The 15,199-nt window shown below is 36.1% G+C and overlaps 1 protein-coding gene across 4 annotated transcripts in view; it reads right to left on the bottom strand.

The window, feature by feature from the left end:
• Positions 1–15,199, bottom strand: part of LOC107696459 (voltage-dependent calcium channel subunit alpha-2/delta-2-like) — a 214,030-nt gene that overhangs the window by 119,248 nt on the left and 79,583 nt on the right. For all 4 annotated transcript variants that reach the window (XM_016496797.1, XM_016496798.1, XM_016496800.1 and 1 more), the window contains exon 4: positions 960–1,019. In XM_016496797.1, coding sequence (XP_016352283.1) covers positions 960–1,019 — 60 coding nt within the window. The remainder of the gene's footprint in view (positions 1–959; positions 1,020–15,199) is intronic.

Raw genomic sequence — 15,199 nt, 5'->3', positions numbered from 1 at the left:
TATATATATATATGATGTACCATAGTAATTTTTATGTAAGGGTTTCAAGTGAATGCGAAATATCAAACTAATCAGCAATCTACACAATCTTTTGGTTGTCACTGCATATAAGCTCACAGATTCATACTGTTCCTCATAATGCAGCCGTGGCATCTGAGCTCGACCCTCCAAGGGCGCCCGGGGGTTTTGCTCAAGGAGCTCCACTGAAAGAGTTACTCTAGCATTTGACAACATTACTAACTAAGCCAGTCGATTGCACTGAAAAAAAAGCCTCAGTGAGTAGTCAATGGGGCGTCCCAGACCAGGGACCATTTCAAAGCAACTGTGCGCCTATGTAAAAATACGGCCCGGCTGATACACTGAGCTTTTGCCAGCTAGCTATAGAAGAAAACAAGGTAAGTGTGGTATTGATTGACATGCCAATACTTTAGCAGCTTTAGAATTTCTGTATGTCTGTCTGACAAACTTTTCATTTCCACTCTGGAAAGGTCTTTCATGGCATGGTTATTATCATTAAATAAGACTAAAACCTTTAAAAAAATAAATATTTGAAATAAACATTAACTGAAACAAAATATTTTTAAAAACCTTTTAGCTAGTTTCCAAAGCATAATTTCCTATTTTTGTTTAGTTTAAGTACTAAAATAAAAAATGTTAAATTAAATTTAAAATATTTTTTTTAGCTTAAAACTATATAGACACAATATATACAAAAAACTAAAATAAATAAATAAAAATGACAAACACACACACACACACACAAACATACACACACAACAATTAAAAATAAACTCAAATTCAAAATATTACTAAAAATTGTACTAGTATATCAATGCTACTACAATAACACTAATTCATTGAAACTACTAGTCTGTGGCGGTAATTATTTCTCTTCTACCATTACTGAAAGAAAACAAACGACTGAGTAAGTTGAGTAAGATTGTAACAGTTGATCTTACTTTGATTCCGTCTTGCCATGAATGCTCTCGTTGCATGTCTTCAGCCTCTCTAGCCAACCTCTGAAAGAAAGAAAGAAAGAAAGAAAGAAAGAAAGAAAGCAGAAGTCTCTCAGGTCATATGAGCTGATGCGGCCGCATACAGGGTGACAGACAGCGGCCTGCGTCCTCCATCGCCTCCCTCCATCACTGCTGACTTAAGTGGCTAAGCAGCCATGAATAGAGATGGGCTCTCAGAGAGGAGGTCTCATAATTATTAGTTTTAGAGCCTTTTCTTAAATATCCCGCGGGAGCAACGGGGTTAAAAATCCATTTGTGGTAAGTGTAGCATGACAGCAAGACACTGTCTCCATGGAGACAGCCGACATCACACTGTGTGTGTCATGTATGTGTGTTTATGTCTGTGTGTGTCGTACATATAGAGTGCATTGGTATGGTGTCTGTTTTTGTAGCCATGAACAAACCTACTCTAAAAAACAGGCTCTGCCGAAATGTAATAAATAATACAAATAAATAAAATATACATATGAAATATATGAGATTATCAAAAAATGAAAGAAAGAAAGAAAGAAAGAAAGAAAGAAAGAAAGAAAGAAAGAAAGAAAGAAAGAAAGAAATGTCAAAGGTTAAGAATCATGAGTAACAGTACAATAATGACCTGAAGTCTGAACTTGGTCCATCATTTTGGGTCACTTCGACTCAGAAACACACAAGTTTTGTGCTTTCAAGTAAAAATTGAATGATTATTTTTACATCTCTACTTCAGATTGTTGCAGACGCATCATTATTCAAATGATGGCTGAGACTTTGCTTTTTATTTCAGAGCTTAAAACTCCAAAGTGTTTCTGGGTCAAAGTGATTCAAAACATTTTCAAACACTTTTTTGTCTTCACTAGTTCGTTTTAAAAAGGTCTGAGGTGTGAGAAATGCATTTTTATACGTACAAATATTCCATTAAGTTTTTCAATTAATATGAGCTCATGCTGCACGAATAGTTATAATAATTATAAATAAATTAGCACATGATTTTAATCAATTTAGATGAAGTACAGCACATTAAACTGCAGGAAATGCTTTTCAAAAGTATCTGTCAACTAGTTTCATTGGTAGCAAAAGGAGAAACACAAGAGTACATATTTTATCTGCAATAAAATGCAATGCAATTAATGCAATTAATCTATAACAACATGCATTATAGTATTATTTTCTGCAAATGCTGCCTAATCAGTTTATTTACTTCATTGCAAGGTATAAAAGGAAAAAAAGACTTTATAAATTAGCATAAAAATGCAGCAATGGAATCTTACAAATCTTATATAAAGTGTTTGATGTATTGTTTTTAACGTAGGACAAATCGTCTCTTGACACAGTTCTCAGAACACGTGGGCCGCTCAGCATGTTATAGATTCATTACATGCGTCACCATCATTGAAAAGCTCCAGCTTTACAGAAACAACCCACTCCTCTGTGCTAATGGTGATAAGTCACTTCAACCTGCTCAATATGTCAGGAAACTTTCCCAGAAAGTCCGTGTGACAGATGTTTCACAGAAATCTACATTCATGAACAGATTCATTTTCCACTCCACTGACTCACAGGCTGCTGCACAATTTGCATTCTTCTACTACACACTAAGTATGTGCTTCACTGATAATGGCAAGTATGTACTTTTGAGTATGTAGTAAGACAAAGTATGGAAGTATTGGGACATACAGTAGTATAGTCATCAAATTGTGTTTTCAAATGAAATAAAAAAGCTTTTTGTTGCACACTATTTTTCAATTCATCATTCATTTTTAGGTTCACACATCTAAAAGTGCTTCTTGAAATGTCTTCCGAAACATCTGACACAAAATAACCATCTCTAATCATAGCACACCATGATTTGGGTAATATTAGCCAATAAAGTACATTTCATTATTTTCTACAGCTCAACAATATACTAAAGTACCAATGGTGTTACAGTACAAACAATTTTAGGGTGCATCCTAATTTGCGTATACTATGCATTCTTTGTAGAATGCAAAATTAGCATTAGTGCATTCTAAATCATATTTTTTGATGGCGTCCTAATGAGTAACACCTCTATGGTCAATATTAGTTCAAACACCATGCATATTATGAAAATACTGAACCAATCAATATGATTTAGGATGCAGTAATGCTAATTTTGCATACTTATAAGAATGCACAGTAGGCAAATTAGGATGCAGCCTAATATTTTAAAGTGAGATGTGGGATATTCCTACTTATATTTGTATGCTACCGCAATTTTCTAAATAGGATGCAGGTAATTCCGAGATGCAGCAACAGACTTGATTGCAGTCCAACATGTTGCCGTCTAAAGTGTTTAATTGGCTGCATATTGATTGCATCAGCACTTATAATTGGTTAAATGTGGACCATGCAAATGTTATAAGTAGCTGATCCTAGTAAAACTGTGGAAAAGATGCTCTCCCCATCTGGCAATAAAGAGTAGAGTTTTTATCTCAACTATGCAGTTCTCACTTCCTGTGCTCATGAAGGAGAAACGAACACCTGACAGCTTTAGACGGCACCACAGATCAGTGAGTTCGCCCGGATAGAGACGGAGGAAAGTTTGCAAAAGTGTTTAATTGGCTGCATATTGATTGCATCAGCACTTATAATTGGTTAAATGTGGACCATGCAAATGTTATAAGTAGCTGATCCTAGTAAAACTGTGGAAAAGATGCTCTCCCCATCTGGCAATAAAGAGTAGAGTTTTTATCTCAACTATGCAGTTCTCATTTCCTGTGCTCATGAAGGAGAAACGAACACCTGACAGCTTTAGACGGCACCACAGATCAGTGAGTTCGCCTGGATAGAGACGGAGGAAAGTTTGCAAAAGTTTTTCCCACTAATAATGTTCAGACTTGTGTCTCCAGAGTTTGAACAAGCTGTTCTTCTAACGAGAGCCACTTTGGTTGAGGTTCACAGTTGAGATGTCAGCAAAATAAAGAAAAGACAACAGGACTTGAAATTCTCCTATTTCTTTCCCATACAGGGTAACAAAAAAAATGCTTGAAAAATTCAGAACTAAAGAATCGGCTCCCTTTCAATTCATGAGTGTGTTGAACTGTTGAACTGGAATTTGAAACTGAATGATTGATATGGGAATTTACAGTACTATAATTTAAAGAAATTCATTCAGATGCATTTAGGGAAATTAAATGTCTGTCAATCTATCTGTCCATTCATCCATCTATCTGAGATTCAAAGTTTCAAAACTTTACTTTTCTAGATAAATGAATTTCTTTGAAATTTAATTAATTAGGGCCCAAGCCATTAGCCAAGTTCCCCTAAGGATTATTATTAGGGCCCGAGCACCAATGGTGCAAGGACCCTCTCGGAATTGAAGTAAAATATACCTATATAAAAAGGTATATTTTTATATAGGTATATTTATTTATTTATTTAAATATGTATTTATATGTAATATAGATATTAAAATAATTTCTAAAATACTTTAATTATATTTTATATTTATATTAATAATTTAATAAATATATGTTATATTCATGCTTTAACATGAATATTTATAATATATTAATATTTTTATATAATACAAATAATATATAATTTATATATAAAATAATTTATATATACAGTGGGTAATAATTTTTTTCTTGCAATTTATTTTGGATGTGTTAAAAACATAATTAATCAAATAAATAAATAAGTCAATCCAACAATCAATCAATCCACTTGAACATCCTGATTGTATAAAACCAGAATTATACTAACATATTAAAAATAAGAAGGAAAAAATGTTTCTGATGTGAAAGCACTACTGAATTTGAATTCCTTTTAATTCTTCTTACATTCAAATTCAAAATGCAATTCTGCAAGGCACCCTCAATTCAGTTCTGAATGGTGCACAACCCTGATAAATCATGGGTTATATTTGTGGGCACCAGACAAACTGATAAAATATACCTTGAATGCAGTCTTGAATTGAAGTCCAAAGAATCTGTCAAATGTATATACACAAGCTTTCTTTTTTGCCTTTTTGGATAAGAGCAGCATGGACATTGTTCTAAATATCTCCTTTTGTGTAGCACAGAAGAAAGAAAGGTTTGGAACAACATGAGAGCGAGTAAAAGATTAGCCAGAATATTCCATTCTGGGTGAGCTACGGCTTTAATCATGCGTGGGAGCATGATATTGTTTTCCATCTCCATTTTCGGACACCATCGGACGTAGCACAATCAGAGCAGCTCCCACACAGGTGATTCACTCTCTTCTCTCTCAAGAACCTGTTTTTCGTGATTCTCCTGGGGAGATTCACCTGATCTGCATCCAGACTCACCCACGAACACCTGCCTCCCGTCTCCGGGCTAAAGGTGCAAAAACTCCCACTCGTTTCCAATGGGAATGAGAGCAGACTTCCAGACAATCTCCTTCACTCGACTCTCAACAAAAGAGCACTCATAAAAAGCCTTTGAAAATATCAGTTACATACCTTTCATTGACTGCATTCGAAAGCTTTCAAACTGCGGCTTAAACGACTAATAGTCTGGCTGCGGTAATGAACCTAATGTTAGAGAAATAACAGAGCGAGCGTTTGAGAGGTGAGTCTAATTCAAGGGCAGTTGCATTTAATGGCTACACCATTAGGAGTAATGTAAGCGCCAAATGACACTCCACTCCAGGGTGCCAATTCAAACCGTATTAAACACTATGTCTTATTGACCAGATTTGCGTGAGGGACATTATAACCATCTATATGCCATCATATGCTTTTCATGCATTTTAAGTCACAGTTGTGCTTATAAGTAAGATTATAAGTAAGACCTCCATTTAATACGAAACAAACTGGTCTAAGTATGTAATTTCTGGGCCACTAGCAGCATTAAATGGAATTGCAACGTTTGGCAGCGATCAATATCACTGCAATTCTGTTTGGTGCCATTAGTGGCAATATATAGTGTATAAGCTGCTAAATTCAAAATATGGGGTAGGAATTAGTAAAAATTAGCTAAATCGAAGTTTTAATGTGTGCATTGTGTATGAAGTATCCAGAAAAACACATTTTGATCTAACAATTTAGACTGAAACACATTTTAATAAATCAGATTTAAATCAAATTCACTCCACACAGAAATTTGGTTTGACACATATCTATTTATTTACTGTTTTTTTATATATTAATATTATTATTATAATTTTCAGACTATGAACAACAAAATGGATTTGTGTCAGAATGGCAAATAAATCAAAGTCAAACAATAAATAGCCACCTGGAGAAATCAACAAAAGAAAACAGAACTGTATTATTTTATTTTATATTGTTTTGTTTTATATTTCATTGTATTTTTATTGTTTGCTTTTTTAGACTACAAACAACTACACTGAATACATTTGGAAAGGCTGAATAAATAAACAAACAAATACAATTAGAAATTTGTTTTACTTTATTTTATTGTCCGTTTTTCAGACTACAAACAACTAAATTGATTAAAGCTGAAGGGGCAAAATAAATAAATAAATAAACAAATAAACAAATAAATACATACATACAAATAAATGTAAATGTATTTTATCTCAATTATTATATTTTAGTTTATGTAGTTTTCAGACTACAAACAACTAAATTAATTAAAGCTTGAAAGGCATAATAAATAAATAAATAAATACATTTTATTTATTGTTTTGTTTTCAAACTACAAACAACTAAATTGATTAAAGCTGGAAAGGCAAAAAAATAAATAAAGTAATATATTAAAGGGTTAGTTCCCCCAAAAATGAAAATTCTGTTATCTTAAATTGTGTTCCGAAGGTCTTACGGGTTTCGAACAAGACGAGGGTGAGTAATTAATGACAGAATTTTCATTTTTGGGTGAACTAACCCTTTAAATACATAAATAGTCACCTGGATTATTAGCCACCACTATTAAAACCAGCTTACTTGTGAAAGTGCTACAATTTAATGCAACAGTTTGTCTACACTAACCACCTAACTGGCTTGGGTACACAAAGCTGCATGTGAAAGACTGTATCACACACACTCATAGTATTATAAAATCTGTGGATGAATATAATCAGCTTGGTACGGTTAACCTGAGGGCATTCCCTGTTAATGTCGAGACTACATTAGCTGACATTTAACTCTGAGAGGCCATTGGGTCACTGATTGATGACCGCTAAGCTGTGCACAAATCACACATGCACAGTTAAACATCTATGACACTTCTGATTGGAGCAATATTTACAGTAGAGAGCAAATTTGTCAAGCGTGTTTAGCTTGGCCTTCTCTGGGTAATACACAAAGACAAAGTGAAGTCAGAACTGATCCTGTGTACTGTCTCAATAAATCTCTCTGGTCATATTGTACACAATAAATCGATGCAAGATATTCTTAAAACAATTATAATCTTTCATTAAAAATGTAGTAACATTTTCATCCCTGAAATTATGTAAGCAAGATCGTATAGGTAAAAAAAATGAAATAATGTTATAATCTACTTTTATGATCCAAATATAATTGAAAACATGTCTTATTTTACCCTAATTTTGAAAGAAAAAATATTAAATTATATTTAGCATTAATAAAAATTTACCAAATCTTAGCCAAATTTAACCATATATATACAGTATGTATATATATATATATATACTGTATATATATATATATATATATATAGTGGCAAAAGGAGCAAACGACAGACACAGCGGGTGTGGCGTCAGGCCTCGGAGAGGCTTTTATTTCACAGAAAATAAACACAAAATGTCCAAAACTGGGAATAAAGTGTCCAAAGGGAAAGGATTGTGCAAAATAAAGAGGGGATCTGGTGTCTTCGTTGTGCTGGGGAATTGTGAAGGAGGGCAGTGTTCGGCCCAGCATCCTAGCCCATCGGCCTCGTCACGGGTGCATCTCCATTCCGGACTGCGGGTCTCACATCTCTGTCAGTGTGGGAGTCCCTCCGCGCTCCCTCCCCGGACCCACGAGGACACCAGGTTGCATGCATGGGGGGAAGAGACCGGTCTCCCGAAGAGAGGCGCGCTCGGCATTTAAACGGCAGCAGCGACGAGGCTCCATTCACTTCAGGTGTGCCTCATCACACGCCACCAGCCCTAGCTGTTTCTGTGCCCCTCCTCTCTCACACACCCACTCCTGTCAGGAACCTGGTGAAGGGCGGCGTTTAAGGGATGGGATGATGATGATAATTAGGGGGGAGGCAGCCGATCCGTCACAATATATATATATATATTATTGTGAATAGTGTATATTCACAGTTAAAAAAATTCAATGCAAAAATACTTATGGCACATTCACACAAATTTACTTTACGATTTAAATATTTTGTACCTTCTTAATAATGAACCTTTTACATTAACGAGAACGGTAGTGGAAAAAAACAGCTTAACTGTCAAAAAATATATATTTTTCAGTTATCATTTTCATGAAATTCACCCTTACTGAATATTTTATTTCAGTTGAAAATATGGCATAATAAAAAAGTTGTGAATGCCATTTCATATTTTCTTTTAATTAAGGCATTGTCTTGGACTTTGCAGACAGCAAAGTGGCATTTTAAAAGTCAGCGAAACTGCAGTGAAAATTCAATATGGCTTCTTTATCTGTCTGATCAGTAATCGTGTCTCTCATCTCTGTGTCACAGCAATTCAATCTCTCAGACTTATTGTCTTGTACTGTCTTGCTGTTTTCCTCTTATTGCCTCAACTTCCTTTCTATCTATCCATCTTCTTTTCCTTCTCGTTTTGTCTGTCTTTCCTGCGCTCCATCTCTCTCTGTCAGACATTATTTGGAGTGCTTGCTAAAGCATGCTTCAGTATTACTATTGCAGGGATTTAAACAACCCCAAACCCCGACCCACAGAATTAAACTGCAGCACGTGACCCGTCCAGCATGGGGAATGATCCGCACCATACTGACATCAATACACAAAACAAATGGCTTATAAACCAAAGGCAGTAACAGATACAGTAGATCTTTTCCTCTTTCGCCTCCTTTTTCATTTCACTTACTCTTTTCTCTCTCAGCTTGCTCTATCTCTCTCTCTCTCTCTCTCTCTCTCTCTCTTATTTCAGTCATTCCAGGAATATAAAACCTTTCCAAGAGCTGTAAAAATGAAAAACTTTAATATTCATATAACTGCTTTTTCACGGTAACTCAAAAGGGCAACTATAATCACTCACTCACACACACACACACACACACACACACACACACACACACACAGGCTGTGTTCGGAAGAGAATGCATACTAGCATACTACACAATAGTTAATGGACACTACCTACTGCTTTTGATATTTCTGTCTGTTCTGTTACTTTTTGTAATGTGTGTATATATAAAATGGTTAACTAATTTAAAACCATTTAAAAAATATTTTTGTTACTTGAAATTAGTGTTGTCAAAAGTACAGATGTCGGTATCAAAGGGTACTGAAATTTAAAAAATGTGACGATAGCAGCATTTCCCGCTAGCATTCTGAGCACTGTTGAGTGGATTCTTAAACAGCTCTGATTGGCCATTGTGTTCTCGTGCTCAACAGACATGTCTGTGATTGGCTACAATGATCATCACTTCACGCTCTTCACCGAGCGCTTGCACAGATACACACAGGAGCGTTTGAAATCCATGTCTATCAGCGGATCCGTCTATGAGCAGATATATTAGGGATATATTAGCGTGAAGCGATGATGAGGTATCGTCACACTTTTTACATTTCAGTACCGATTGATACCGACATCGGTACTTTTGACAACACTACTTGAAATAAATGAACATTAACTGAAATAAAATTAAATATAAAAAACCCTTAAACCTATTTCAGCCAATTTCAGAGGAAACAACTCACAATTTCAATAGACTTCAATATAAAACAAACATTTTTCATCAAATTCTCTGATCAGAGCTGCTTCACACTCGTACTGCATGACAACAACAATTCATCCCATAAGGAATTTTAGAAGAAACATCTGAGACTGAGAAAGCAATTTGAGTTTCATTAGCTATGAAAGAGCAACCTCAGAGCAATAAAATCTTCTTCTGTGCATGTCAGAGTCAGTTTGGTCCAAACCAGAGTTCCCAATGCACAAATTTACAAGATCAGGCCTCAACCTGAGGGAAGATGCAACAGCAGTGTCCAGGTCTCAGATGTTTCTAGACGTGGTGGAGCAGCGAGGCTGTGCTCGGCGGCTCTAAACCTTTCCTTCACTCCTCAGCGCTCAGCTGGGATTAAACCCAATCACAACAGCCACTGAATCAGAACACACGTGCAATAACAGATGGGCACACACTCACACAGATACGGCCACAGAGAAACAGAGAGATTGGAATTCAAAACATTCAGCTTCTGTGTGTGTGTGTGTGTGTGTGTTTCTCTACCTCTTTGTTAATCACTCATTTGCCATCACAGCAGCCACTTATTCAATCAATTTCCAATAGATCATATCAAAATTCATCCCCATTTTGCTTACAATATCACATTATGTTTCAAGTATGTTTCAAGACATTTTAGTCAAACCGAATGTACTGAAATGCAAAATCACTGAATTCATTCCAGAACTGAATGATATTCACTGAATTAAACATGCAAAATGGTCAAGCCATGTGACAACAATGTGGAATACTACTGTTTGAAATGGTCCATATTACATACTATTTCACATACTTAGAAATATAATGCAATATATTGTGTGTACTACCGTAGGAATTAATACTTGTATTCAGCAAGGATGCATTAAACTGATTAAAAGTGACATTAAATATATTTTTAATGTTATAAAAGATTTCTATTTCAAATAAATGCTGTTTTTCATCACAGGAATAAATTACATTTTACAATATATTCAAATAGTAAACAGTTATTTTAAATCTTAATAATATTTCAAAACATTACTGGTTTACTGTATTTTTGATCAAATAAATGTAGCCTTGGTTAGCAAAAGAGACTTCTTTTAACAAAAATCTTACTGACCTCAAACTTTCGAACTGTAGATAATTCATTCATTTATGTTATTTATCTATCCTTTAACCTAATATGTGAGACACGTATCAAACACAACTCCAAGATCATTTTCAAACATAATTTTTCATCACACTGTAATAAACATCAGAGCTTTACATATCATCTGTTGGTTTTGAAAGCATAATTCCTTCTCTTGTTCCTCCTCCTGGTTTCATTCCTCTCTTATGTCTTACCAGCCTCGGTAATTCACTTCAGCTGACTGAGGCCACGATTGTCTAAATTTAACTAAAACTCTTTTGAGACAACAAGCACAAGTGGACGAGAATAAACAGGATAATGGGTCTGATGGCAAGTAAACAAGACAAACACACAAAAGTGGAGTGGGTGTAGAAATCCACCACTAATCTACAAGTCTGCTCAGACAATCGAAAAGTCTTTCAGAGTCTCAGACTGGCCTTCCCTCTGACAAAACACTCAAGACGGCCGCAGTCAATCAGCATGTTGAAGCTTCTGGAGTACTTAAACATCAAAAAACAACATACTTCACCTATAAATGAAGATAATTAAACTATCCTACAAAGGCAAAACAAAGACTTTTTGATGCAAACCCACCTTTTGATTGATATTTGATCAATTTTAACTAGGGCTGGGCGATTTTCCCGATTTTATCGATTCATTCGAATTTATTGTTTTGCCACGATTTTATTTTTTAGAAATCGAGGAATCGCGATTTTGAATAGAAATATTACCAAATGTTAGAATTAGACACTTTGACAATATGCTGGTGATAACAGTAAAGAGAAACGAATGATCCGGCCGCATGTCGGCGCACGTGATTTACCGCTCACGTGTGACGTGCTCTGTGAAGGACCATTAATATAGCGCTAAGCGCCATTCACACAGAATGTGCTTTTGTGTTGACAAAGATGCGACGCGGGCAGTGGAATAGGTAAAACATGCAAGAAGATGGGAGTGAACTTCTTTTAACTTTTAGTGTTTTTAGAATGGCGTTTTATGCATGAGACATGAGACACGAGCGCAACAGTCAAACACATCCATGTTTACACAGAAAGAAACAATGGAAAAGCAGCGCAATCGCATAAAAAACCTGTAAAGAGCTACTACTGTATGGGCCCTATCATACACCTGGCACAAGGCGCAGCGCAAGTGTTTTTGCTAGTTTCAGCCTGACGCAGTTCTCATTTTCCCGTCCTGCGCCGCGTTGTTTAAATAGCAAATGCATTTGCACCCATTTGTGCGCCCATGGGTGTGCTGGTCTAAAAAAGAGGTGTGTTCAGGCATATTGTTGGCGCGTTGCTATTTTGAGGAACAGAAAATAGACTGCGCCATAGACCAACTCAAACCTAGTCTAAAGTCTGGCTCAGTATTTTTTTTTTATTATTTAAAGAACGCGTTAGTAATATGCGCCTATAGGCGGGTGCACAACGCGCGTACACTTTGCTAATTACACACACAGGGATGGCGCAGCAGCACACAAACATTTTAAAAAATAAAAAATTACATTCCGCCATGTAAATAGCGAACCCGCCATGGCGCGTTTTAAAATTACCTCAATGTAGCACCAGCAAGCTCGTTAGCTAGACAGTTAGCATCAGCTAACATTGACTTATTTTCAGTATGGTTATGAATAAACATTTATATTTGTCTACTCGGCTAGTTGATCCAAATACATAATAACTTAGTCTATGTGTGCTGAGAAACAATATAAAAACAGAAGTCACATAGGGCTAAATTCACAGCATTTTAGTAAAACTGCTAATGTTACAGCAGCGGGGAAGATGAACGTGCATTAGTTATTTTATTTAATCTGTGTTACTTCAATGTTTTTTTTAACCTAAAATATTGAGACTCTGATGTTAATGTGTCAAGATCTCCCGGTTCTTACTTGTGAATTCAGTTCACTGGAGACTCGCACTAAACGGTTCATTTGAATCAGTGAGTTGTCGACTCGAGAACAGCTGCAATTGGATCATTCCAATTCGTGAATTAATCGTTTGGTGTGATTTGCGAACCGATTTAAATGGTTCATTGAAAAGAATCAGTTCATTCATGAATCAGACACCGCTTCTGTGTCTCGGAGCACGTGATATATTATAAGGAGTAACGATAAGTTTTATGAAATGTAGTGAAGTAAAAAGTACGATCTTATGCTTTGGAATGTAGTGAAATAAAAGTAAAAGTTACTCAAAATAAAACTACTCCAGTAAAGTACAGATACTTGAAAAATGTACTTAAGTACAGTAACGAAGTAAAACTACTTTGTTATTGTCCACCACTGGTTTAGACCATGTGCTCGGGTGCGTCGAACGCTTTCCCGTCGTTAAACTAGCAAAAGTGGATTCGGATACGCCCTGAGTGCACCTGCGCCGTGCGCTTTAGACCATGCGCTTAGATCGTTAAAATAGGGCCCCAAGTCTGATATTTAATGTTTGCATCATGGTGAGAGGCTGAAAGCTGCTGTTGTTTTTACAGAACATTTATAGTTAATGATAGTCTACTGGTGTTATACCTTCAGTCAGTTTGAATTTGAATTACCGTAACTTTTGAAATTTTTTAAATGCATTTTCCTCGTATTATTTCTGAACACATAATATGTATAAGACAAGTTTGTACAATATGTACTTGTAGTTTATGCATCTTTTCTGCAAAGATATTTAACAAGTGATTTGTTTAACATTTACATCATGTTGACAACTTCATGTGTGCTGCATAGAATATAATTTTCTTTAACTAGAGGGTTAATAAAGAAAAAGTAACTTGAATCATGTTGTAGTTATATTTTCAAGTTGGCTAGTTAAAAATCGTAAAAAATTGAGAATCGGTCAAACATTCTAGAAAAATCGAGATTTACATTTTTTGCAAAATCGCCCAGCCCTAATTTTAACACTCAGTTTTATCTGAGTCTGAATAGTTGAGTAAAACCCATCATTCACAGGACAGATCAACTTTTTTTTGATAATCACTTATGACAATTTTTTGCATTTTATGGCAGCACAATGCTATCAAGTGACAATAACATTAGTATTTCTGAAATAAATCTTAATTTAGTCCCTTTATGAGCTGTTTAACTCATTGGCATCTTGAGATATTCCTCCCCAATGCAGGGTTTTTAGGTTTTACATGTATTCCCTACAAAGATAGCAAAACCTCTCTCTCTCTCTCACACACACACACACACACGCTTGTGCAGGCAGCATAAGTGCTGACACTGGCTGAATAGCCTCAACAGTTTTTGTACAAAAGCCAAGCGTGGGCTGAAGAGGACGGCATGAGGACACTCACAGCCTACCGTCCCGTTCCACACAAACAAACAGAGAGAGACACGTCGCCACATTGAATCCGTCACCTGTGCTTGTAAAGCAAATAGAGGACACGCACATTCACACACAAACACCGGCACCCTGAAAAACCCTCAGTGGCGCTCTGACGTTGATACGAATATCATCTCGATGTGCGTTTGGCTAGAGGCAGAAGGGAAGGTCAGCTTTTCGGGTCTCATAAGCTCTGTTGCTAGTCAACGTCCTCGCTCTCTGCTATCTACATAGGCAGCTACTTTCTAAGACAGTGTTTCCCAACCGGGGTGCCGTCTGTCGAGAGCAGGGGTGCTGTGTAAAAAAATAATTTTTTAATATTTTTAAATTGCTAAAATGTGTAGGGTGCCACAAGTTTGTTAAAATTTCCAAAGGGTGCCGCGACTAAAAAAAGGTTGGGAAACACTGTTCTAAGACAGCATTCTTACTCAGAAATACTACATAGGCAACAACTTTGCACGTCTCGCATATAGCACTTGACACACAACTGATTCCAAATAGAATTTCAAGCATGTTGCTATACTAACAACTTGATACATTAACAAGACAAAAATTACATAATATACTCTAGATATTTACTAGATTTGTGTATTTTCTGAAGAAAATATGAGTGGTGCTTAAAACATAAAGGGCCCTATCATACACCCGGCACAATGTGGCGCAAGGCGTGGCTCAAGTGTTTTTGCTAGTTTCAGCCCGATGCAGTTCTCATTTTCCCGTCCTGCTATTGTTTAAATAGCAAATGTTTTGCGCCCATTTGTGCGCCCATGGGTGTGCTGGTCTAAAAAATAGGTGTGTTCAGGCGCATTGTTGGTGCGTCGCTATTTTGAGGAACTGAAAATAGACTGTGCTATAGACCAACTCAAACCCTGAACTCTGAAGTCTGGCACAATATTTTTTCTTTGTTATTTAAAGAGCGCGTTAGTAATATGCGCCTATAGGCGGGGGCACC

This window comes from Sinocyclocheilus anshuiensis, unplaced genomic scaffold, assembly GCF_001515605.1.
Source record: "Sinocyclocheilus anshuiensis isolate Anshui unplaced genomic scaffold, SAMN03320099.WGS_v1.1 scaffold522, whole genome shotgun sequence".
NCBI lineage: Eukaryota > Metazoa > Chordata > Actinopteri > Cypriniformes > Cyprinidae > Sinocyclocheilus > Sinocyclocheilus anshuiensis.
Note: the sequence above shows the minus strand (reverse complement) of the source record. Positions and strands in the feature narration are given on the sequence as shown.